General features: G+C 40.6%; 1 protein-coding gene across 1 annotated transcript; it reads left to right on the plus strand.

Moving 5' to 3' along the window:
- On the plus strand, window positions 1–26,423 carry ngef (neuronal guanine nucleotide exchange factor). Its single transcript, XM_084018741.1, has 15 exons — window positions 1–549; window positions 4,435–4,540; window positions 7,018–7,359; window positions 7,857–7,921; window positions 11,501–11,751; window positions 12,659–12,819; window positions 12,906–13,058; window positions 15,487–15,616; window positions 15,707–15,781; window positions 21,168–21,257; window positions 22,779–22,942; window positions 23,206–23,364; window positions 23,862–23,941; window positions 24,033–24,137; window positions 24,834–26,423. Exons 1-15 carry the CDS (start codon window positions 336–338, stop codon window positions 25,052–25,054), a joined length of 2,316 nt encoding a protein of 771 aa, XP_083874867.1. The 5' UTR covers window positions 1–335; the 3' UTR covers window positions 25,055–26,423.
- The last annotated feature ends 721 nt before the right edge of the window (window positions 26,424–27,144 follow it).

A 27,144-nucleotide genomic window follows, 5' to 3' on the forward strand; every position in this document is an offset into this window, starting at 1 on the left:
GGAGGGAGTGTATCAGAGGAGGAGCAAAGAGCAGGAAAGAGAGGGAGAAAGAGACTTGTAAATGCAATAATTACAGCTTAGGTGGAAATAAGTGAGGCACTCTGCTGGTTTCACAGGCTGCCTGTGTCGCTGTCCCATTGACAGGAGGGAGGAAGGCGTTCATCTTGGGATTTACTTTTCACCAGAACGATTTTTATTTCTAGTCATGGATTTTCTCCTGGATTCTGGCTAATTATGACTCATTTCTGACTACCAATCAAACTGAATCTTCAGTTTCACCAGTTCACTTTAAAAAAAAAGAAAAAAAAAAGAAAAAGGAAAAGGTCTTGTTTACCATGTCTGTGACTGCCCTGTTCAGGGGCAAGTGGGGGCAGAAGGCACAGCAACCCCCAGAGAAGCATCCAGCAGGTGCAGTCCAACCGACCCATGAGGACGATGACGATGAGGACGAGTCCAAAGTGGGTTTCAGCAGAGATACCATCCGCAGGAACTCTCGCTTCTATCGGTCAATGAGGAAGAAGAGGCTGGTCTCATCGGAGCGCTCTGAAAGTAAGAAAACTTAGCATGTGTTTGCACTAGACCTCACATTTGGAGAACTTGTCTCAGAAGTTGTTTACCACTGAAGTTGACTTTTCTGGCCCTGTAGCGATGTGTATTTACTCTAATTCAAACCTGTTTCAACTGAATGCACAGTCAACAGTGAGTTTCGGTGGAGAGCATCTCCCTGCTGATGCATGGTTGGGACGTCACTTCTGTATATCCGTTGTTATTGAATGTGGAACAAAGGCTTGGTACGTCCACCGTTTACAAATTACAACCTGAGAAACTCGTTTTGTCTGAGCAGCACAATGGTCTGAGTGACACCTGTACTTTCCAAAGGTCTCTGACCTCCTTATTTCAAGAAAACAAAAAGGATGTAATACGCATTATATATTATAGAATTAGATTTTAGGCTCTGAAATTATTTGGAAAGTTCTTGGTGGGAGTTTTGTTTGTCAAGCCGCTCTCTGCTCAGGAGTCTGTAAAAAGCCACCGATGATGAACGCATTGTTGTGGTTGACTTTATCCTGCACATTAGTCATTGTTCTCTCGAGGAATGCACCGTATTCACAGCAAACGCCACAATAAAGTGTTTGAGCTTAGACTTTAGCCTCAAAGGGAGGGATTAAAGCCATTACTCAACACATAACGAGACAGTCGCCATTAGCTCACGAATAAATGAAGTCATGAAACGGCGAGGCCTGTCGAAAAAATGTCACACAATCCGGTCACCTGATCATCCCGTGACCTGAAATTGAAAGCAAAGGAGTAAGTCCTTTCCGAGGCAGTTTCCATTCACAATTATTCATTCATTTTAAATGTTGATGGCGTTTTACTTTATTCTTATCAGCAGTTATCAGCTATCTGTAAGTGATCCTTTGCACAGACACTGATAACTGTCATCTTTGCATTTCATCAGGGATATGCTCTGATGCCATTTGCTTTGATAGCATGTCTGATAAATGCACACGACATTATTGTACATGTGGCCACCACAAATGACCATTTAAGCTTCCTAACTATGTAAAAAAGTTATTTCCACTTTATTCATAACCAGCGAACAGAACCAGTGGCTGTTTTGAACAAAAACTACAATTTGAGAGAGTGAACAAGCATTTGATGCAGGTGGTAAATTGTTGACACAGGTAGGAAATAATGTTTTTTTCTTAGATTTCCAGATATAAAATAAATAAATAGCTTGTGTTGCTATCAAGCTATTAATAGACCATGTAAGAGGAACACTGTCATTCAGGGCTTGTTTTCGCTCTCACCAGGAGTTACCGTAAATGACTAGATTGAGGTTGGCAGACACCTGTTGGCTCACACCCCAGTGGCCTCAATTAAAAGGACTATCATGCCGTCTCATTGAGGTCAAAAGCCTATGAGACAGGTTTAGCTCAATTTAGCACAAACACTGGAGGAAGTCTCTGACTGAGCAGTCTGGCTTCTTGGCTTCTCCAAAGTTTCCTGATGTGTTTTATATTTTTTACCATGTAGGACGACATCATGCAGGAATCATCAGTGTGACATTCACAGATTTTCTAGTTTTTAGAATTTTATCAGTTACAAACACCATTTACAAAAGGTCCAGAATTGACATTTAGAGATAGTCATCCCTTCTCTGTCATGGATGAAACACTGATCTTGATGAATAATGTTGTCTCAATAAAAAAATGCCACAAAAGAAACCATATCACCATTATCATGGCATGTCAAGTTACGTTTCAGTTAAGTTTAATAAGCCCTTCCTTCCTTTTTCCTCTAGGAAATCACTCACTACTCTCTATATAGTGAGTTCACCATGTTGTAATCGTCTAGTGATAATTATTATACCCTAGGGGACTCAAAGCATCCCACAATTCATCTTGAGCATTACATACCATCATGCATTGCTCTGAAGGAAGGAGAGAGTAGAGAGAGCAGAGTGATTGACACAAAGCTATGAAAATAATATAGTAAATGTCAGTAGAGCGTCATAACATAGACAAAGTACTAATTTAGGAAAATATGCTAATTGCCTCCACATAACAATGACAGCTATACCGCTCATTCTTACCTTTCACAATAAAAGCCCTAGACATACAATCAATGCTTACCAGGGGAACTTAAATTACAATAATTTAGCTTAAAATATGAATTTATTACAAAATAATATGTTGGTATTTATTATGAATGGACCAGCCACCGTTGATCTAACAAGTTTTAATTGTACGACAACACTGTCGTAATTAACGGTGCAAAGAACATTAGAAAGTTAGTAGTGTGAAAATAAAAAGTTTACATTTTACAGAAGGGCTCACTATATAGTCCTCTATATAGTTCTCCACAGAGTCCGCGTTATAGTCCTCCGCATAGAAATACCTGCACAGTGATTAGGGAGGAGTGAATGAGTGAGTGATTTCAGACACAAATTCAGTTACAAAATGTGCATAAAATGTCCCGCTTCTGAATTACATCCGGGACATAGACTACAGTTCATTAAAGTAATGACTAAAATCTAACTGTTCTATTTGTCCTAGTTTAATGTTTAACAACATGCAAGCATCCTTTCTGAGCAAGCAGTTTTCAAATCAAGGTCGTCCACCCATGTAGTACAAGTGAACTTCCTCATGACCAGTTAGACTAATCAGATTGATGCTAATAGAATAGAGACCTCTGATGATGATGAAAACTGTGATAAATCACCTTCATGTTCTAAATGAATGTATTATCTCATTTGATATATATATATATATATATATGTCTTAACTTCTTTATATAGCCTCCCACGTTCTTGAAGGCCTTTCTGAGTAATACCATCATTCATAAAAGAGGGCAGAGTTATATTTGTTTAAAGCAACACCCATTCTTCCTTAAAGGGACAGTTCACCCCAAATTAAATATTTTCCCTCTTACCTGTTGAGATATTTATCAGTCTTGATATTTTTGCTGTGGGTGTATAGTGTTGGAAATATCGGCCCTACATATGTTTGCCTTATATAATGGTACTATATGGCACTCGGCTCGTTGTGCTTGAAGCATCAAAAATCTTGATATTTGGGTGAACTCTCCCTTTACTGCTTGAGGGTTTTCCTTCCTCAGTGTACTGACAAGACAATACAGGATTCCGGAAAAGTGAGAAAAAAACAAACAAATACAACTTAGGTTAAATATTCATGTTAATACTGTTGACATGAACCAAAGATTTAAAGGCAGACTGTTTACCATTCTTTATTCTTTATTCTACTTTCTACTCTCTGAGCCAAATATGAATAATTTGTTAGTTTTCCCCCCATATGATATGGTTTCCACAGACTTATATATCTTATTTTATGTTGACAAATGCCTACATGTCTAAACACATTTGCTTTAATGGACACCCGCTGTAGTGTATATCATCACCATGACACTGAGCATCATAAGCCTCTGTAATGTAACACAGGAAAACAGAATATGTAAGTGGGGGTAATTATGAGAGGGATTTAATTAATTGTATTTTTTTGTTTTACTATGTACTATTACTATTTACTTTGTTAAATGGCAAGGAACCAATTAATGAGGCTTTAATTGTGATATTTAAATATAAATATAAATATAAATATAAATATATCTAAATATTTAGATTTAGCTAATCCATTAATTTAAGTAAAAGTCCCTTTGATGGACCAGAGTCTAAATCATGGTTCAGGGTTGTTCTAGGTTGTTCTGAGCTTTGATGGTTTGCTTAAAATCAACAAAAACCCTTTTACATTGAATTGAAATGTTAAAATGGCATTGGTTTTAGTGGGATTCCTGGTAGGTGACTGAAGGTATGGAGGGATAATAACTGCTCATTCATCATTGGTGTGCCTGAACATAGACAAGACATTTTCTCCTCTTAATTGCTTTTGACGCTCCCTCTCTCTCTCTTTCCAGATTCTGCCAGTCCTAATTTGAACCATCGCCCCCCCAACAGAGCAGGTGTCTCCTCCAGCAATGCTCCTGTACCCAACAAATCACCTTTGTTGCCACTTGCTAGACGGTGAGTCCTCATGCCTTCGCTGCCCAACCCTGGCACTGAACACTAACACTCCCAGAAATCAAACAAGCACATTGCTTGTTTAAACATTGCACACATACAAACCTCTTTTATACTTTATATTTAGATGCACTCGTAAACCTGTATCATGTCTGAGATAAGCCTACAAGTCTCTCTGAAGGTGCATCAGTTACACACCTTGAAGACTACGCAAAGCGTTATGCTCGACTTCCAAGTCCCACAACACTGATAGGACTGTTGCCTTTTATATGTCAATACAAGCATAATCGCTAAAGTGAATGAGCATACTGCTGAAGGGAACATAGAGCTGAGGGAACATAGAGATGAGGGAACATAGAGCTGAGGGAACATAGAGCTGAAAGAACATAGAGCTGAGGGAACATAGGGCTGAGGGGAACATAGAGCTGAGGGAACATGGGGCTGAGGGAATATGGGGTTGAGGGAACATGGGGCTGAGGGAGCATAGGGCTGACGGAACATAGAGCTGAGGGAACATAGAGATGAGGGAACATAGATCTGAGGGAACATAGGGCTGAGGGAATATGGGGCTGAGGGAACATGGGGTTGAGGGAGCATAGGGCTGACGGAACATAGATCTGAGGGAACATAGAGATGAGGGAACATAGAGCTGAGGGAACATAGAGCTGAAAGAACATAGAGTTGAGGGAACATAGGGCTGAGGGGAACATAGAGCTGAGGGAACATGGGGCTGAGGGAATATGGGGTTGAGGGAACATGGGGCTGAGGGAGCATAGGGCTGAGGGAACATAGAGCTGAGGGAACATGGGGCTGAGGGAGCATAGGGCTGAGGGAACATAGGGCTGAGGGAACATGGGGCTGAGGTAACATAGGGCTGAGGGAACGTAGTGCTGAGGGAACATAGGGCTGAGGGAAAATGGGGCTGATGGAACATGGGGCTGAGGGAACATAGGGCTGAGGGAAAATGGGGCTGATGGAAAATGGGGCTGAGGGAACATAGAGCTGAGGGAACATAGAGCTGAGGGAACATAGGGCTGAGGGAACATAGAGCTGAGGGAACATGGGGCTGATGGAACATGGGGCTGAGGGAACATAGAGCTGAGGGAACATAGAGCTGAGGGAACATAGAGCTGAGGGAACATAGGGCTGACGGAACATAGAGCTGAGGGAACATAGGGCTGACGGAACATAGAGCTGAGGGTACATATAGGGCTGAGGGAATATGGGGCTGAGGGAACATGGGGCTGAGGGAGCATAGGGCTGAGGGAACATAGGGCTTAGGAAACATGGAGCTGAGGGAACATAGGGCTGAGGGAACATAGGGCTGAGGGAACATGGGGCTGAGGGAACATAGGGCTGAGGGAAAATAGGGCTGCAGGAACATAAGGCTGAGGGAACATAGGGCTGAGGGAACATAGGGCTGAGGGTACATAGGGCTGAGGGAAAATGGGGCTGATTGAATGTAGAGCTCAGTGAACATAGGGCTGAGGGAACAAAGGGCCTAATTTTAATAGGGAGGAAAATGTCATAGAACTGAGGGAACATAGGGATGACCCTGTTACACTGTAGGGAATTGAGACAGAACACAACATGGATTAATTATTATATCACTGGTAGATGTTCTCTTGTGGAGTTGTTTGAGAACCTGCAGTGATTCTAGCAGTAACAACACATTGTGGTGTTCACGTCAGTGGTTAGTCCATGTGATACAGTGAGGGCAGTGATGGATGATGTAAATCCTGTATTTATAATCTGGATTATCTTAAATAAAATGATCCTTAATCATATCGCCCCCTGCATAAATAAAGGTTAATGTATCAAATACATTTTTGGATCCCGTATTTTTCCGTATCAGGCTCTATATTGCACTCATGATGATATTTATGATTATCTCAATAATGAAAATGTATCACAGTCCACTTATTGTGAGTGATTTTATTGTGATTCACGATACAGTCCAACATTGTCCTACTGAGGAGTAATTACTTGAACTTTATGGAATTTTGGTCACAAAACAAATTTCTCTGTTCATAGATGCTCATCTGATCAGATATGAATGTTTTTTCGACCTTCACCAACTCCTGTTCAATGACCTTGGTGCCTTCCCAGTTGATGCTGTGAGCGATTTTGGCCAAATTCACCACAGATTATGGGATTTGGAGGACATCAAAGGATAGATTTGTTGTGTTGCCAAAATTTGGGCAAAAGGACTTTGAATATATTGATCACATTTGTTGAATCCTTCAGAACATATACAGTATTTGAACTTGAAATGCTGACGTATGAGGATCCAGGATGTGGAGGCCGTAGCTGAAGAACTCAACTCCAAAAAAACTAGACATACAGCTGTGAAAACCCCATGTCAAATAGATGAACAGTACATAGTCTTACTAATTGGAGGAATTCCCATTTCTAGGTGAAGATGAAGATGGCCACTATAGTGATTCTAAAGTGTGTTTTTTTTGTGCTGTCAAATGTAGCCCTCCGCCTTCGCCACAGATCCATCATTCCAAAGCTGCGTTGCCAAGCAATGGTGAGGCCAGCAGCAGACAAGCTCTGTACAACAGGGATGCTGTGGAGAGGAGAAGAGGAGGAGTGGGAGGAGGGAGGAGTGTGGACATATCTGCTGCCTCCGACAGCCAGCATCAAAATCTTACCGTCGACATGATCACTTATCGGACTCACGGCATTCATAGCGGAGACATAAAAAAGCTGTCCGATCAAACAGCTGCAGCGTGCACCGTACAGGAGAGCAGAGGGAAAACCATGAGCTCCCAACGGCCCAGCTCTGACGGAGAAGACCGGGATAACGCCAACCTCAGGTCAGATTTAATCACACTGCAAGCAGAGAGGAGTCAAGGGCATACATGCAAAATCATTCTTTTAAAGAGGCTTAAACTGTGGTTTTCTTCTCATGGCAGATGTAAAACACAAAAACAGGCAAAGAAAATGATGACTGGTTTTCGTACTTTTGCTTGTAAACAACAAAATGACACTGTGGGTTATGAGAAAAATAGCTGATGGAGAGATTGGAATGACTGAGCAGTGACTCATTGTGTGGCATGTGAAGAGGCGCAGATGGATGTTTTTGTATTCCCTTCAAATAACGTGCAGCGTAATCCTACTGCTTGGGTTCCCTGTGTTGGCTTTGATGGAGGAGACAGCGCAGATAATTCATCATTGTGCATTTGAGTGCCGGAATGCACCGACAAGCACCGCTGCATCATTTGCTTGACAGCAAAATAAAGCATAAAGGGAATATATTTAACAAACTGCCTGCCTGTCCAAACACATATTTCTTATTTTTCTTTCTTCGCAGGTTGCTGAGCAATGGCGAGAGCTCCCAGACGATCTACCATGGCCTCAACATCGTCAAAAGCATTGGTGAGGAAAGACATGGCGTATATAAGATAAGATTAGATCATTCTTTATTCTTCTGGAAGTACAGTATCACAGCGGCAACAAAGAAAGTGCAACAAAACAAATATACTAACAAGAAAATAATTATCCCATTCCACCCACTTTTCTCACCTCCAGACTTGTTGCTCCAAACTCATATTTGTGAAAATATCATATGACTAAGACACACACACGCACACACACACTAATTAAGAATGAAGCCACTCAACAATAGGCCCGCTGAGCTGTATCTGCTGCTGCATATCTGACTGACTCTCCTCAAGGTTGAGTGCCTCTCTAAGCTGATAGTCGGCTATGTTGACTGACTGCTCGCTGTTCAGTGTGTACACAGGATGATGATTATTTACAGGGTTTGGTCCAACTTGACTCAAGACAGCAGCTTACTTGCAGGACTATTATAACAGTGTCAAAAAGGGGCAGAAAGAGTTATATATCTGTGGTTTACAGAGTGATGTGCTGTTTCCTTTTCTCTAACCTGCACCTTTTTTCTGGCTATATGTGCACATTTCACTCTCTCTTATGTAAGTCTCAGTCCAGTTCTACGCCCACCAAAGCAATCTGCAGTATATGGCTGAGGGAGATTATGCAACAGACTCCTGTTGTTCAAAGTCACCTTCCCTCTGATATACACATCCAACGTTCCCTTAAAGAGCAGCCGTTCTTATAAGCAATCTCGTTTCGTTTTAGCCCTCGTCCACACGTCCAAGGATATTTCTTGTAAATGTAGCTTTTTCTAACGGTGTTTTAGATCACAGAAAACTGAGCTCATGTAAAACAGAGTGAAGATTTTTAGAAACTGTTTTCAGACAGGGAGTTTTTTCGGCTTGTACGTGTGGACCACAATCTCCTTTGTGAGCGGCAACGACTGAGGCAACATGTCTTGCAGCGGTGGGATAAATATATCTACATGGCCAAGTAAGCAGCCAATAAGAGTTTTGTTTGTTTGCTTTTTACGAATCTTTATCTCTTGTTCTCTGATTGCTAATGTTAGCTGATCGGAACAGCCCACTATTCATTTTCAAAACTGGGTAGATACCATAGACTGTACGCAAGAAGTGGACTTTGTTGAAGTGTTGAAGTCATTTTACTAGCTTATTGCCTTGGTAGCAATGGTAGCAATGGTAGAAAGGTCAATGACAAGGTAGCCCCGCCCACAAACATACCCTGCTTTCGGTTCTGTTTGACTCTAAAAGCACCATAATTTACTAAATGAACTAAATGAATGAAAAAGACTTGAAACTAGAGATTGAGACCATAAACATATGTTTACAGTGTTTACCAAGATAATAAATCAAGTGAGAAGTAGGGTCATTTTCTCATAGACGTCCATGCAATCAGACTTCTTTGTGCAACCAGAGGAAACTTGTAACGTTTAATGCAATCAGACTTTCAGGACCGCCTGGGTTGCCGCCTGGTACATACGTCTACACTTTATTTATGAGGAGGTTGTATGACCTGACACTACCACATCCACTACAGATATTGGATTAAGAAAGACAATCTTTGGCTTAGTATTTCAGCAGAACATTAGTTTGATGTTTCTAATGCAAAATTGCAAGCACAAAAACTCCAGCACTCACAGAATAAACAACATAATTACAACACAGTCAATCCAATTATGCATAATCCATTTGTTAAGCTTGAAAGAATAAGTCGGGATAAAATAGCCAACTTCTTTTATGATATTATATTGTTACAAACACATAATAAAACACAAAAACATTCTGATCAGCATGGCAGAACAGAAGATGATCAGCTGATCCCGGCTTTAGGATAACTGATCTCATTTAAGTTGCTGTGTAAATTGTGATTTCTCTGACTGCTGTTCAAGAAAGTCTCTCATGTTCTGTTCTAATAAAACTGTTCTGATATTTGATTAAATGTAGGTCCGAGGTGACAAGCGGGTTAATACACAATGTGACACATTCCAACTGCAGGTGTGGGCAGGAACATAAAAGACAAAATTATGGAGTAGGATCACTTCCTTGTTGCTGAAACACAAAAGGTCAAGACGTTACATCGGCTATAACAGAAGAAGTGTGGCAGGACCTATCTCTCCAAAATCCTTCCTTTTAATGTCTCAAAAATGGCACTTTGGTCAAGTGGTCAAGTGGCAAATCTCTAACTGCCGGCAGCAGAGTAACTTTGATACTTTATTAAGGCATGGTATAAAAATAATTGGTTTCTGCTGTTATTGATCATTATTTTACAATTTATAATTCAGTGGCTGATAGAATAGTTTGAACATTTTAATATCCATGCCCAAAGTCTTTGGCAATGACAGTGGATGGCACATATTTGATGCCATGCAAGGCTGATTGCCTGTTGCTTCACTACAATTTGATTGGCTATTTGTCGAGTGCTGTTGTGGTCATTTAGCCAGTTGACATAGTTGGAGTACTGTTTTTCCTGTTAACCAGTATAGTATTTATGTTTGTTTTAGTGTCATCTAGTGTTGAGGTTGCATTTTGTATTTTGCATCCAAGTGTGTTCTGAGAACTACAGTGACCTTCAGGTAATGTAAAAAATAAAAATAAAAATGAAAGGCTCTCACTACAGGAATGTTTGTGTGTCCATTCTGGGCTACTGTAGAAACATGGCGGTCTAACATGGCGGTCTAACATGAAGGACTCCGTGAAGAGTTTACTATGTAGATGTTGTGAGTGGACTACCAACCATGAAAACAGCAAGACAATGTGGTAAACAGCTGCATACAAGTGGAGAGTTGAGCAGTATAACCAGGCGGCAACCTCTGGTTCAAATAAGTGAAGCCAATGAGGAAGTGTCTTAGTAGTATGATTGCATGGCCGTCTATATGAAAATGACCCTAATTCTCACTTGATTTATCTCAGCAAACATTCTAAAGATGAGTTTATGATCTCAATCGCTAGTTTAATGCTTTTTACAGCATCATTTTTATTTTGTAAATTATGGTCCATTTAAAGTTATATAGACCATAAAGCAGAGTATGCTTTAGGCAGTGGCAGAGTCAGAACATTTTCATAGAGGTGGCCAGGCTGAGACCATTGCTTATGTTGGGGTGGCACAAAAACCATTAATTATTTGCGAGGCTCTGCTTTATTAAAGCTTCACACCAGAATTCCGATGTATTCAGATCCAGTAAGGTTGCTGCTTGGGGTGCCGCTCTGCTGCTTGTGTTCATCAGGTCCCACCGTCGCTCCTCTGTAGTCCAAATGAGGTCACTTCTGTTCATTTGTTGAAAAAATTCCAAGATGCCAATAGCCAAAACGCAAAACTCATGGCATCAAATCCAAAACCAATGGATGATGTCATGATTTCTATGTCCGGTTCTTATATAGCCTACCAGTATAACAGAAAAGTTAAGGTGTGTGTATGACTTGTGTTAAATTGCATTGTAAATGTAAAATTGTGTAATTTTCTGGTTTTGCGTTTGTCCAAAGCCCCTGTTTTTTATTCCACAACTAAAAGACAATTTCTTAAGCACAGCAATAATCCAAGACTTTGCAAAAAGCAACAATAAATTCTAACTAACGACTGACTCATTGTCCTTTGACTCTCCAGCCTTCCTGTACCAGGAATACCGGGACACCTCCAAGCAGCAGGAGATCGAGCAACGGAGGCAGCAGGAGAACCTTTCTCCTGGGGTCTCAGAAGGGACTGTGGTGGCCGAGTCCGGCGTCATGTCCCCTCCAGTGTTACAGCTGCAGCTGAGGAACAGCGCTCGGTCACTGAGCTTGTGGCAGAACCTAGAGGTTGTGCAGGCCAGCGGCTTGCTCACCCAGTTACCACACAAAGAAATCATAATGCAAGAGGTGAGAAATGTATGATAGATGTTAGTCACAGACTATTTAATTCAAGAGTGAATGTACAGTGTAGCTCAGGCTGTAATGGGAATAGTATTTGTTTGGCAAGTATTTGGTCATAAACCAAATCATTGGACGAATCAGAATTTTGACAGTGTATGTGAAAGTATCATAACAGTTATTTCAGTAGGTCATGAATGCCTTGACCAAGTTGATTAGCATCCATCCAATAGTCGTCAAGACATGCCAACAATGTAAACCTCATTGTGCATATGGAAGGGTCTGAGTTAGTAGGATATATCATCCCAGGATCATGATTGTAAATGGACCTGCATTTATATATGTCTGCACAAAATATGCAGAACATAGATATTTCACAGGGTGAGTGATCAGCTGATGGTGCCAATCCATCAAATATTTTGCTAAAATGGTGGTGCGAGAGGAAAAGTCAGGGTTTCACCAAAGAAGGTAGACTACATCATCTGGGGACCATGCATATCTATACAACATCTCATCAAACTAATAGCTGCTGAGATATTTCAGTCTCGATCAAATTGGTGGACAGATGGCCATCCCGAGAGCCACACTGCTAGCGTGGTTAAACATTCTAGTTAGAAAAGAAACAACTGAGATCCAAAGCAACACTGCGATAGAGCCTTCATAAATATTCATGCAAACAGATTGTGAAGCCACATGGATTCCATCAACACGTAAGTGAATTAATTAGTCTATTACACATCCATCAGTGAAATCTGGTCATTTGGTCATTTTCGTGAAAATCAGTCAAATGAAAACAATGAGCCATAGCCAGCAGGACATGATACTTAAGCGGTGTTTCATGATAAGAACTGTTCACTGGATGTAGGGCACCTCGGTGAGAATTAATGTGGCCTTGTGGTTTTGCTTTTCTGTCTAGGCCATGTTTGAGCTTGTGACCTCAGAGGCATCATACTACAAGAGTTTGGAAATTTTAGAGAATCACTTTCTTCGTAAACCTTTGTTAATCAACACTCTCAGCCAATCCGACGTGCATTTTCTGTTCTCCAACATCGAGGAAGTCATGAAAGCCAGTGAAAGGTAGGACAACGTCTATATCAACAGAAATGAATTGAAGATATGAAGTACATACATACGTCAAGGATATGATCTCTTCATATTTGAAGGTTCCTCATGGATCTTGAGCACCGAATTGAGAAGTCTATTTTGATTTCTGATGTGTGTGACATCGTTTACCACCACGCCGTGGAACACTTCCGTGTCTTCATCAAATACGTCATCAACCAGGTCTATCAGGAGAAGAACTACAGACGCATTTTGTGAGTACTTATTCATAAATACATGTGCTACTATATGGACGATGCCTCCTTCATACACTGCTTGGAACAAAACTGCCTGTTTTGACTCCGCGGTGCTGTGAGAAAAAAATAACAGGCATCATCATTCATACGTTGCTGTTTTGTTTTTGTGAATGTTGTCGTCTGACTTCTTTTCAATAGAGATGGACAGAAACAGGTTTTGCTTTTGATCGTGAGCAATGTGATGTGCAGGGTGCGGTTGACTATGAATATAATGTGCATGGGTCTCTTCATCAACCACACATAGTTGAGTGTGAGCGTGACGTTCTCACACACTGGAGAGGATGGCAGGCACTGTGGGACCTCTTCCAGCTTCTAGAAGAATCTCTGGGCTAGTTGTGTGGAAATGAAGTATGATAATTGTAAAGCCTGTGATTAGTTTATGAACTACCATTCTGGGGATGCAGCACAACAGAGTTATATCATTGTTGAACCTTGTTGTAGAATACGTTATGCACACACTGATCACACTCAGTTGGCTGTTAGAAGTGCCAAGACTAATTCATTGTCACAACCAGTCACATCAGTTGCTGAGCTGCAATGCAGAAATTTGACTTTGATAAGCTTCGGAAGAACATGACAATACTGCCAAAATCCGGTGACTAATTATTGTGATACTTGGAGGAGAAGAGCTGTTTTACATCCCTCTGGCTTTTAAAGCTTGTAGATTCTTCAAATAATTTCACTGCCATTCAGGGCAGGTTTTTCTGACTTTACAATCCCCAATAGAGGTACAGGAGCTAAGACCTTGGATACCTACCACACCAGATTTATCTAATGCTATTACTAATGTTTTATGAAACATGTTCCAATCAGTGTCTTGATGTGAAGGCCTTCACTGTCATATTACAGTGTATGTTTCATATTATGATATAGTTTATTTTTCTTACTGTCAAAAAAAGAAAAATCAAAGCTAACTGATTGTTGCAAAAACGTTCTCACTCCCAACTCGTCACATAGCCATGTTCGGTCGGCACCCCTTGGTGTCACTTTTCAACACACTGCTACCCACCTAAGCATCATTTTTCAAGGGTTAGGGTAGTCAGATAGACTTCAGTTAGAGGGAGTGGCGGCTGGTGAATATTTCTTCATGGGGGCGCAGTGATAATAACTCAGGGACACAGGGAAATGTGCGAAATGTGCCATTACTTATTATCACCAGTAGGGTAACCTCAAGCACACATGTCAAGTCAATGTCCCCAAAATGAAGACTACATCATCATCTTTCATGTCATTTTAATTTTACCATCCTTATTTACTGGCTCAGATGTTGGTATTTAAACAGTTTCCTCTGTCTAATTAGTGGGAACGGAATGCTATCGCGCAACATTACTACATTACTGTTACTTTCACCATAAAACTACCACAATATTAAAACAAATTCTGCTTTTGTGCAGCCAGAGCTGCTGAACAAGTTAATGGGAAACTCAGAGAACATGTCCAAACCTGTTGTAACTAAGAGGTTTTCTTTGCCTAAACCTAGCTGTTAGTAGTTAATAGTTATTTTAAGCCCTGACATGACGTTTTTCCATACCCTGACTAAGTAGTCTTGTTTCCTAAACCTAACTTTTGTTTCGTAGCATAATGTTGTCCCGACTGGCACAAAAGTTGTGCAAGCACAAACGAAACAATTGAAATACATTATTTTGAAAGTTGTGTTAAGTGACATGAAAAAAAAGGAACATTTGTGTCCATGTACACAAATCAGTATATCAAAATGTATCATTCAAACAAAGGGTCAACAAAGTCTATGCAACAGAAAATATGTCAATAAAAACACATAAGATTAATTAAGTATAAAACGATGAAGTAATAACTGACAGGACGTCCTGCTGGGAACATCAGTCACCAAGCAGAAGATTCTCCAGGTCATGTAGCGACATGTTTTAGACAGTTTCAAACATATGTTCTCTGGCATCTGAGACTTGTGCTACCAAACAAGTCCAACATACCCAGGGTGTCTTCTGGTTATCTAGCTGAAGTTATCCGAACAACCGCGTCCCACTAAGCGGTCCTACGGTTGATGCTTATCAACTCGGTACATCTCACACTTTCTCAGTCAGACTCATGATTGGGATAGAAAATTAGACCCAAGCCTTTTGCTTTGACTGAAGGAGAAGCAAATATTCACATTTCACACTGCATTAACTTTGTATGCAAAAGTGCAGCGCCAAAAAATTGCTTTGTGTTTGGTGTCAACACAGCATTAAGAAATGCTTAAATAAAATGAATATGCCATATACACAGCCAAGTGTGATCTTTGTTTACAGATGATGAGCAGAAACCTGACCTAGTTTAGCATATTTCTCTTTCCTCACTGCATCAGAGGAAAAAAAAGGAGCGTTTGTAATGTTGGATCAACTAAGCATTGTTTTGTCTAATTGTCCAGGGAGGGAAACCAGGCATTTCGGGAGGCCATGGCTTCACTGGAGAAACATCCACAGGTCAGGGGCCTGACTTTTACCTCATTCCTAATCCTTCCCTTCCAGAGGATCACAAGACTCAAGCTGCTCGTACAAGTGAGTGTGCCAACACACGTTCAAATAAATATATACAAATAGATACTGTACAGTAAAATGTTGTAATGTAATGTTTTATTTGACTTACAGAATATCCTGAAAAAAGCAGAGGAAAACTCAGAGAGGGAGGCAAATGCTATAAAAGCACATCAGCAACTGGAGCAGGTGAGCAAGTTGGGGTCACGTCAACATAATGATAGTTGTTATGTTGTTAGAATGATACGATAATATGACTATTATTATAATGATACAAAGATATGTGTTGGCCCATTTCTTTGTGAGCAAACACACCATTCCTGGTCGATTACTGTATCATGAGTGTGGTTTACACTGATTGTTGAGATAGAGGTTAAAATGATTATCACCGTGATGACTTGGCAAAGACACTGATGCGTGATTGTAGGGGATGACCAGCTCCTGCTGGGTGAGCCCAGCAGGTGCCGCCAGCACCTACAATAACAAACTGTTTAGAAATCACTTTGGAGTTTGTGAATCAGGTGTGATTGGTAAATGTCACATAATTCATGGATTCATTCTTCCAAGTTGACAAAGAAAAAAAGGAAAAATTGTACAAAACTACTTGGTTAGGTTTAGATAAACATCACAGTTTGGCTTAAAATAAGTATTGCATTATGTTATAATATAGACTAAATTAAATTCACTCAACTTTGACTGTTTTTCATATGGGACACAAACAGCTGGATCCTGGGTGAAAGTCCCTACAGGGACTTTAGTGAACTTTGATTGTGATGTATCAAAAACTTAATGCATAATGTGGGAGAAAATACATTTCCTTTGGAAAGTAGTTGACAATTGGTTTATTGTGTGGGTGAGAGTGGGTTGCACTTATCAATTGCTCCAACACCAGGACAGTCAGAAGACATTAATAGCAAATATATATAGCAAAAATAAGGAGCATGTCTCTTTGCATCATTAAACAGCCTGTTTGTTGCCCATTCTCCTTTGCTTGGAGTTACGACCGCGAGGCATGATTGAAGTGTGTAGCCATACCGGGTGAGGCCAGCAGACTCTGTTAGCGCCTACGATAACTGTTCAGAAATCAATCACTCTGTTGCCATGTTGTATAGAGGTAACTGACAAACTCATATCTATGGGAAAAATATAAATAAATAAAATTGCTTGAAGAGCTGCACTGGGAATTCAAGGCCCTGCACCACAGCCTAGATTTCATTCAGGACCAAATAGATACACTCACAAAAGGAAAACAAGTCGATACAACATTTCTGTGAAGATCCTCAGTCATCCACGTCATGGTAATATTTGAATACTTTTTTGTGGGTAACTGTTTTAGGTTTTTGAGACCTCTCTCTCATCCAGGAGGCTTCTTCAGTTCTAACTGACTAGTAGGGAATTTAGGTATTTTGCTTCTTGTAGGGTCGTTAATACTGTGAGTTGTTAACACTTTGGTGGGGTAAGTGGGTCCTGAGTCATCAAGTGAACTATGGACATGGGTGTGAATGCTGTGTTGGATGGGTCTCTATCCTTTCCTTCTGTACTTGTGGGTACATTTTGGGCCAGATGCTGGAGGGTTCTGAAGACCTCTTACTGTTCCAGTGGGTGGTGTGAGTCAAAAGCAGGTATTGATTAGTGTGTGTGGATTTCATCGATGTCGAGGCTTCTGGCATCTTGACTGTGCACCGCACAATCCCAAAACTGTGGCGGGGTTTTAACATATTTAAATTTAGGTAGAAATCTTGAGCGGACCAGGCTTTTGGATTCCATCTGCATTTAGTGTTGGTATTAATATAAGTAGTAGTAGTATTACACAGTCGTAGTCTATGGTGGCAGGTAGACCAGAAAGCAGTCAACTTTGAGCAGCATCACAGTAGAATGTGAATACTTGAGCGTCCTGTGTTTTGATTTTGACCCATGTGTCGTCCACATCTCTGAACCATTGACTGGGAGCAGTTTCACTGAAGGAGTGCAGGGCTCTGCTCTCTACCTCTTCCATAGAGGTTTGCCATTATAGGAGACACCGGTGAACCCATGGCACAGCCATGCTTCTGTCTGTAGAAACTTTAGTAAAGTAGGTGGCTGTTTGGCAGAGTGTGGCTGGCAGTTAGGTTGGTCCTGTTGGCTCCTGTGTTTTGATTTTCCTGTTTTGATTGACCTCACTTTACCCTCCTTGTCTGGTCCGGTTGCCTGCACATTAATAAATAAAATTTGAAGTATGCAACAGGAGTATTTTAGACTCCTCCCTTTCAGAGCAAAATCCATGCGATCCAACAGTATATAGTGTTTTCATAGTATTTGCTGAAATTGTCAGAAGGGACATTTCAAAGGATGAATTCTGCTGAAGTCAGTTCATTTGATATGATGGTATAGATAGTAGATGGTATACTGCTGTTCCTACAAAATTCTCAGTCATCACTACAGGAAACAATTAAATGTATTGAATCCAATCCAATATCTCAGACTACTCCAGCAACAGGAAAAAATCCTTATTCCTTCTATTAGATAGTAACAGCCGGGATGTGGCAGCCCATACATCTCCTATCCCATTCATCAAGGGTCATATTTCTAATATGAATAATATTGATCTCAGGCAGTCAGAGTTGTTCACACTCAACTTCATTCTAATACTCACCGCTATCACTTATGGCAGAATAGCCACCGTTAAAATGACTTCCTAATATAAGCTATTTATTCGTTCCAACTCGACCTACCCCTGCCTGGTCCAAACCTCTAGATTCAATGATCTCTATGTTTTACTGGAAGAATAAAAGACCAAGAATTGCACTGGCAACTCTCCAAAAACCAAGGACTCAAGGAGGACTTGAAGTACCACATTTCTACCATTACTTTCTGGCCAATCAACTTCAATACAAGTTAGAAGTGGATCCACCCCAACCAATCAGTTGACACATGGTTAGACATATTGGGCCCTAGTTTCGTGGCGCAGCGCAGGGCGGCGGAGGGTGGCGGAGCCAGCATAATGCGAGTTTCGACCCGCCCTTGCGCACGGTCAGTTTGGCGGTTTGGTGGACCGCCTGCGCCAAGATGGGTGTGGCGGCGCAGCAGGGGGAGGCGTCACAGATTCAGCTTGGCGTAGCGGAAGTTTCATGGCAAAAAGCCTCGCCGAGACTGCGCTGAAAGCTCGCCAGCTCCAACCTGGTCTACTCTTGGCGCAAGGTGCAAATAAAGTCCATTCATTCAATGCGAATCACAGCTGGCGGAGTGGAAGTTTGGCTGACCGGCGCGCAGTGCGCACACGTCACCGAGACCTCACAGGCAGGTTTCCACAGTTCCAGGCACATTTACATGCAATAAATAATCACAACAAACACTATTTAATGCAACTAACTGAATCAACACGTGAATTTATATCTATATAGATTGTCCCGTCACATCTGGCGTCAGATCAAAGGCGGATGGCATTTTTTATAATATGGGCATTGTTATTATTATGATACGCACGCACAGCGCGTGATGCGCGTGGTGGGAGCGGCGGCGCTGCTTCTGTCATCGGGTTGTCAAGTGACGGAACTTGCACTGAACCTCCCCTAACGCATTAAAGGAGAGGAGAGGAGCTCCATGAAACATTCATAAAGAAAATCACTCAGTCTGATTGGAGTTTGTGAATCAGGTGTGATTGTTAACTGCTCCATGAATTTGCACATTTGTTCGGGTCACAAAAACGTGTGCTCAGTTGTGTTTTCTTTCAAGGTAGAGGCTTCACATTAGGGATGGAATGATATAGGATGTTATCATGAATTGTGATAAAAAAAACAGTCTGATGTGAGCATTTGGAAAACATTATGTTGAATGTTTTCATAGTTATTGTCAGAACTGTAATGGTATTATTAAGTACTCGTATCAGTACTCTGTATTGGCAAGAACTGAAAATACTTGTACTCGGTCTACTATGGGTACATCCCTATTTATCGGGGCTTCAAAATGTTAGTGCATATACACCTTCTGTCATTAATCTTTCCATTCCCACAACAATATACAGAGAGAATGGGAATGTTATTTTGTTATTATATGATTTATCGTGGTCATTCGACAGCTACCCTGTGATTAATAAGACTAAGATTTTTAATTGTTTGCCCAAGTAGAAGATGTGTGTCTTATATGTCACCCAATAAAATATTTAAAGGTTGTATCAGCGATTCTGGGCCGAAACATAAATGATCACATTCATCTGTTTTTACCTCACGATCCGCTAGCTGCCCGCCCCATAAGCAGAGGGGTATTCCACCAAACTCGCTAATTAAAGCGGCGCTTACCTGGTTAAGCCTGGTTAGAACTAACGCCAACTTCCACTTGCGGCTAAACCCATTACGTTAACGCATTTCAGCCGCGCCTTGTTGAGGCTAATTCAAGCCAGGTTAAAGTTGTCTTGTGTTACGTCGTTCACGGGATATGAAGCCAGACCAGAACCGTGAATGTCGAATCATCGAGAAAATGGCAGAAAAGACCAGAGCAAAAATTATTGATGGAACTGTATGAGGAGTACAAACCCATCATAACCAATAAAGGGAATACTGTAGTGATAAATAAAAATCGCGAGGCTGCTTGGGCAAGAATTGCAGAGCGATTTAATACGGAAGTACCGTTAAGAGTAACATGTTCTAATATAACACTGACTATGTTTTCTCTAATGTGAGGATAGTGTAGAGGTAATGTGCCGGCTTTACATGCGGTCTCCCACGGTTCAGTTCCCGACTATGGAAGTTTGTGAAACATCTTTCTTTGGCTGGAACTCTCTCTCTCTCTCTCTCTCTTTCTCTCTTTTTTTTTAGATAGGCCTAGTAAATGCATCTACGGACTTCTCTGAAACCCCCGCTAAAGTAAGCCCGATGGTTAGCCTGCCCTGGAGCAGGCTAGTTTGGTCGGATAAATTCCCATGGTTACTTAGCGGAGAGTGCCTCAAGTCACGTTGATGGAACGCAACTCTGGCTAAAGGTAGCTTTGCGCTTAGCTAGTTTGATGGAATACCCCTCAGGCCGTCAAAAAACGCGTCTCTCTAGGCAGCCTAGGCTCCGAGATCACACGCAAAAACAAATGGTACTACCAACACCTCAAAAGCAAAATAAACAGTGTTCCAACCAATCACAGACAAGGGGTGGGTGGCACGTTCATGAAAATGCGTGTCCATGATCATTTTCAAAACACGGGAGGGAGGGGCTAGCTGGCTCTGTTTGTTTCGGATCTCGCAACGGAAGTGAGGGCATTATTATTATTTGTATTATTATTATTATTATTGGTATTAACAGAGACCAGTCTGTTTAAGTGCCATTTGAAGAGTTTGAAGCATATTTTGATCATTATCGGGATCATATCGCCAATGATAATATTTTGGCCGGAATAATCATGACATGAAATCTTCATGTCATCACATGCCTACTCCACAAAGCAAACTATTCAGTGTGTCTTTATCCTTCAGGGTAAACCAATGGGCTATTAGTTAAAAGCATGTTACATTTGGTAGGAGTGACAGAGGAACCAAATATAAGATATAAAGAAGATAAAGCAATATCATATGATGTTCTAACGCTATGATTTGATATTTTTGTGTCTTCCTCAGATTGTGAAAGAGTGTAACGAGGGGGTGAGAAAAATGAGTCGCACTGAGGAGCTGATCAGCATCGAGAAGACACTGGAGTTTAAATCCAAGGTAAACAAAGTCTCATTGTATTGCATTTTCAACATGATGAAGTCACATAGTTTCATTTTCTTGTTGAGAGGGTCAGCGCAATCTGTAAGTAACAAGCAACAGTGCAATACAATAATAGTGTTCAGTGCACACGGACATAACCATCAATTTGATGTTTACTTACATTTTGACTATTAAATGATCAGTGACATTATAGCTGTGTGTAGCAGTGCAGTGTTGTACAAATACCATCCAAGCCTAATCTCACTGCATGAAAGAAACTGTAAACTGGAGCAGAGGATCTGGGAACAATATGACAGTCCTGACAAGTCCAGACAGACACACGGAAATGCTAGAGATGTGGCAGGGCAAGTCACGTGGCAAGTGACTGTCTGCCAGCCAGAAGTGTCATAACTGTGGTAGGGTGGGGCAGTTGGCGTACACATAGACAGTATGGGGTGGGGTAGGGGTGGCATGCTCCACACCCTTGTCTGTGATGCTTTTCATGTTTTGGGTAACAGAGTTATATGCTTGCATTATTCTACATTCATTTATAAATGTGTATGTATTTTAAATATCAATTAAATTAGTCATTTCCTGATTTTTGTGGTATTTTTGTAACTTACGGATACAATGATAACTGCTGGGTAATATTATATGTTGATGTTGTCCAATGTCAAGTCTCTATCTGATCATGTGATGAGATGTACAATATATAGTAGCTAGTTTATGTGCAAAATCTGTCAATCTGTAGCTCAACAAAACGAAAAACAAATATTTGAGAAAGAGGTGTACTTATCAAACAGTGTTACAGAAAAAACAAGTGAAAATGTATTCTGTGTTATTTGACGCTGCTTGTTAGGAAGATGGTTGGTAAGCAGAACCGAAAAAAAGGAATCCAGCTAAGCTGAATATTTGATGACAGAATGCTTCTTATTTAAAGAAATAAACAAAAACTGTACTAGTTGTTGGTGAAGGTTAAATTTAAGAAAGGGGTGTTGTGAAGAGACTTTTGCATGTTGTGACCAATAGAGGGTTATAGTGCTGTTTGGCAAAGAGCCACATAGTGCATGCTGTCAGGCCTGAAGACATTTCACCATAACTGTGTTAAAAGTAACACAAATCTTACTGGCCATTATTATTATCCCAGTCCCAAATGTATAATGTTGGACTATTTGCGATTGAGTTGTTTGCCACATTGGTCAACAGTTGCTTAAGGGTCAGAGCAACCAAATGTTAACAAACAATGCTCTGATTCTTGAGTCTGTGAGCTACACTGTGAACTGCCTAACCAACACATGAAATGATTTAACAATGTGATTAAGGCAAGGTTCTCTACATCCACTAATCAAAGAGGTCACACAAAACGCAGTTGAAACATATCTTATTGTAGGGCTACATCTATCGGGTTTCTGGACAAATGATGTACAAACTACACCATCAGAATTGCACTGTACAGCAAGCATCAAATACACTTAGCTTTTTTAATTTGGAAACATTCAAATAAACCACATTTTAACACTTCTATCTTTCGTCCTGTAGTCTGTACCCATCATTTCCCACTCACGATGGCTGCTGAAGAAAGGTGAAGTGCAGCTAATGTCCGGACCTAAGACCACTAGGACCATGCGGAGTCGCAAACTCTACCAACCAGTTTACTTGTTCCTTTTTAACAATCTGCTGCTGGTCACCAAGCGCAGCTCCAGGTAAGCATTCATGTATTCTCACTTCATTAGGTACACCTAGATAAAACGAATACAGCGTCACATTGAGTTTGTCCTGACACTGTAATATTATAACTGTGTTGTACTTTGTGGTGCTGTGTTACTGCATTGTGTTATTTAGCCTACCGTCTTTAATATAAATAGGATGGACAAACTAATTAAACAGTATAACACAATGCAATTGCATATTAAATTACATACATGTTCAAGTTCAGCGAATGTTAATTCTGTCAACGTGTTTTCAGCGGGGATAAGTTCCAGGTTCTTGACTCGTGCACACGGGCCATGTTGAGGACTGAAGATCTGGAGGACCAGGGCCAGCTGCTGGCCAACGTCTTTAATCTCAAACTGCTGGAGAATCAAGAGGATCGCCCCGTCAACTACATGCTGAAGACCTCCAGCATGTGAGTATCTGAAGCAGGATCGGCTCATGGTCCTAGTGATTTCCACATTACTTGCATTTTAATGAACACACCATGTATGTTGTTATGTATGGCAGTTACATTGTTACGGTATTATTTTTTTTTAACACAATCAAGTAGTTATCTTGTTTAAACCTAACCAGTCCTTTCATACATAGTATTGTGCGTTTCAGCATATATGTTTTACAGAAATGTACAATGCCAAAAATACATTTCTGCCGACTGGTTTGTACTTGCAAATTAGTGGAGGAGAGGAAAACATGTCAGTGTAGCTCACTGATGTGTTTCATGTTAGGAAGAAGCTATTTCAGAGACACAGAAACAGCTTGATAATAGTTGTTTTTTGTCTTTTCATGGGGTTTCATAGAGTATGTCTGTGTCAAATTATCAATTTGTATACAACCTGTCAATGCAAATTCTTGACCCTATTGGGAGACAGATGAACATGTATTCACCTTTAACTGCTTACTCATGAACAGGAGTGATAAACTTCGATGGATGTGCACTCTCACTCCTAACCGGCGCACACGCTTTATGTCTACCAGCGCGCACCAATCAGGTGAGACAGAATATCACACCAACATCGTGTACCATGCTGTCAACATGCAGACGTAGAGATATGAACTCAACCTGTCTGTGATATTTATCAGACTCTCCACAGGTGCAGTGTATTCAGTCATACTCGTCCCAGGAGCCAGATGAACTCTCCATCGAGATGGCGGACGTTTTGAACCTCCTAGAGCGAACAGACGATGGTGCGTAGAGGCACAATTCTACTTCTATATTACATTTGAGGCCCTTTATCATTCCCAGGCCATCAAAGAGACCACTTTGGAGTAAACGTCACGTTTTCAACACTGCAGTCCTCATTGTGGTGGCAGTAAAACAGCGGGTACAAGTTGAAACGGATGATATCTTGTTGTGGCATAGGATGTCAGAACACATTTATGGTTGCAAGCCTATAAACAGACTGACTGGACTGAGACTGAATCCTTGTCTCTGCAGCTCATTTCATATTAGTTTTCTTTGTTTATCACACACAATGGAACGATCAATGATGTAGTTAATGAAGATAAATTAGTAACTGCAATAACCACAAAGCTGCATTCTCAGTAGGCTATTTTATAATAGTAAACACTGCTGATCAACCTTAGCAATGCTAGTTTACATCATAGCAACATTCAATGAATGAATGGGACATATTGTAATATTCTCTCTGTGATACTTTCCACTATGACTGAGCACAAATTTATTAAGTCTTGGGACACGAAATATAATTGCCGTCTGAGGACGCCGTCAGTATAAACAAATAATTTGACGAATCTTAGCACTGAACTGACCAAGCATCAGCATGTGATGAGTTGGGATGAGAATGTTTATTTGAAAAATACTAATAATTATCAAAAATTGTAAATGTTCTGTCTGGTCTTTCTGTGTCTTCTGTATCCCAGGCTGGATGATGGGTGAAAGGCTCCATGATGGCGAAAGGGGCTGGTTCCCAAGTCGATTAGTAGAGGAGATCCACAGCAAGGAGGTCCGAGCTCAGAACCTGAGAGAGGCCTTCAGGATCCAGCAGGCCCAAGACGGTGGAGGAATCCCTCAAACTGGAGCTAGGATTGGTTTAAGGGTGGGGAGACGTACCCATAAGGTTTCTAACTTCTCCGATCCTTGAATTGATTGAGTGGGGGAGAGCAGTGAAGTGAAGCAGTAACAGTGATGAATGTCACCATTCAGGGCCATATGCACTAAAAGAAATAATCAGGATACATGTGACTTTTATCCCATTGAATGACATCTTGTCCTTTTGATTTTCACTTAGTGGTTTCAGAAATGATCAAAGCGCTTGAGTCAATTACCTTGTACAAGCCGTGCTGCATGTCTCATATAAACCTGTGTTGAAAGTGTATTTAGGAGTTATTTAGGTCCCTGCGTTGTGGTGTGCAATGCATGGAGCAAAGCTCTGTGTTTGGTCAGGAGCTGTGTGTGTGTGGATGGCAAGAACCCCTAAAGGTCTTAAGTTGTGTCAACAACCCGCAGCTGCATGGGCATATAAAAGTGAATGTGTTCAAAAATATAAATGTTCAATGTTGTTGAAATTTCAACATTGAATTATGCCCCACAACACAAACAGTCAGGTGTACTGTGACCCACAGTACAAGTGTTTGATAAAATAGTATTGTGTGAAAATTAGCAATGATTATTTAAAAAAACCCTGTGTCTATGAATATTCAAGTCACTCAGCTAAAGTGATACTCCACTCAAAATCTATCTTTTGAGCATGAAACACCGGGTTGCCTGTTGTAAGAGTTTCCTCCATTATAGAGAAATATGTTAGTAGTTAACTTTGCTTCACTGTGGTTACAAAAGTGGATTCTAAAAGTGACACGTTTTCATGGTGGCTATAAAATACCTATACACAATGCACATAGCATGAACAACTGTGATTGCAGTTTTATAGTGAATGTACTTGGAAATGTGATCCAAACCGACACAGACATGAGTTATATTATCTGAAGATATGCAAACTAATATTTTACCAAGAGCAGCTTGGAGTGAGTTTACAATTTGCACTACATTGCACATGGAACCCCGATTGTAAATAAGGTAACTCACTGTCCCAAACAGTGCTCCTGATTTTCAACCTGCCATGAACCCAAGCTTGACCACAGTCTCTGTCCTCTGTCGAAGACCAAACTACGCACTACCAGTCACTTTCTGAGTCGCCTGTTTATTACTCAAAAGATACATTTTGTGCGGAATGTCAGTTTTAAATATAACAGGAGTACACACATAAACACAAACACACACCCAAACACACACCAGGGATAAATCCTGTTATAGCAATTTAATGCCAAATAACTGCAGTGTGTCGTAACTGTATAGAAGGTATCAACACTATGGATCAGCATGATTGTAAAGCCTTGTGTGTCTTTAAATATGATGTGTACAGTAATGCAAAGATTTGATGTTGAAGCTAATAATGACTAAATAATTGTTATTTCATTTTGTAAATTATTGTTCATAAAAAAGCATTAATCGGAGATGTGCCTGACTCGTTGATATACATTTACTGATTCAATTATTTGCATTGTTTTAATTTCACATCATTTAACTGAGGTTAAAAGGGTATGATCTTAACAACGTTCAGGACTTACTTAATAATATCAACTGGGGGGAAATTACCAACATATGTGACGTTGATATAGCATGGGATCGTTTTCAAACTACTTTCTTGGAAGTACTAGACAAAATAGCCCCATTAAAAGAGACCAGGATTAAACAGAGATCCCAGCCTTGGATAAATAATGATATCTTGGACACCGTTCACTTGAGAGACCAAATCTTAAGAGAGTTTAGAAGAACCAAAATGCCTTTTTAAAGAATATAAAACACTTAGAAATAAGGTACAGCGAATGGTGGATGAGGCAAAAAAAAAAATGTTTAGGTCTAAACTTGAGGGGCATAAAAAGGATCCCAAGAAACTGTGGGCAACTCATAGGCTCTTAGGGACGAAAGAGAACCCTGAGCAAAAACAAAGTAAAATGGGCTAGATATTAATGGGTCCATATCGTGTGAGGAAAAAAAATGGTGGCAAATATCTTTTAATAGCTTCTTCACAACAATTGCAAGTAACCTGGTGCAGAAGCTTCCCTCTACCTCTAGTGTTTTTAGTGATCCACAGAAGGTGCACAAGTTTTATGAAGAAAAGGGAGTCCAGTCTAACACTTTTTATTTCAAACAAGTAACAGAGGAGTTGGTACT

This window comes from Eutrigla gurnardus (assembly GCF_963514095.1).
Source record: "Eutrigla gurnardus genome assembly, chromosome: 10".
Taxonomy (NCBI): Eukaryota; Metazoa; Chordata; class Actinopteri; order Perciformes; family Triglidae; genus Eutrigla; species Eutrigla gurnardus.

What these genes read in the sequence shown, in the direction of transcription:
- ngef (XM_084018741.1), top strand. Translation starts at nt 336, where the DNA reads ATGTCTGTGACTGCCCTGTTCAGGGGCAAGTGGGGGCAGAAGGCACAG. An exon ending in CTCATCGGAGCGCTCTGAAA is followed by an intron (nt 550 to 4,434) that starts GTAAGAAAACTT and finishes CTCTCTTTCCAG; the next exon opens with ATTCTGCCAGTCCTAATTTG. An exon ending in CGGGATAACGCCAACCTCAG is followed by an intron (nt 7,360 to 7,856) that starts GTCAGATTTAAT and finishes CTTTCTTCGCAG; the next exon opens with GTTGCTGAGCAATGGCGAGA.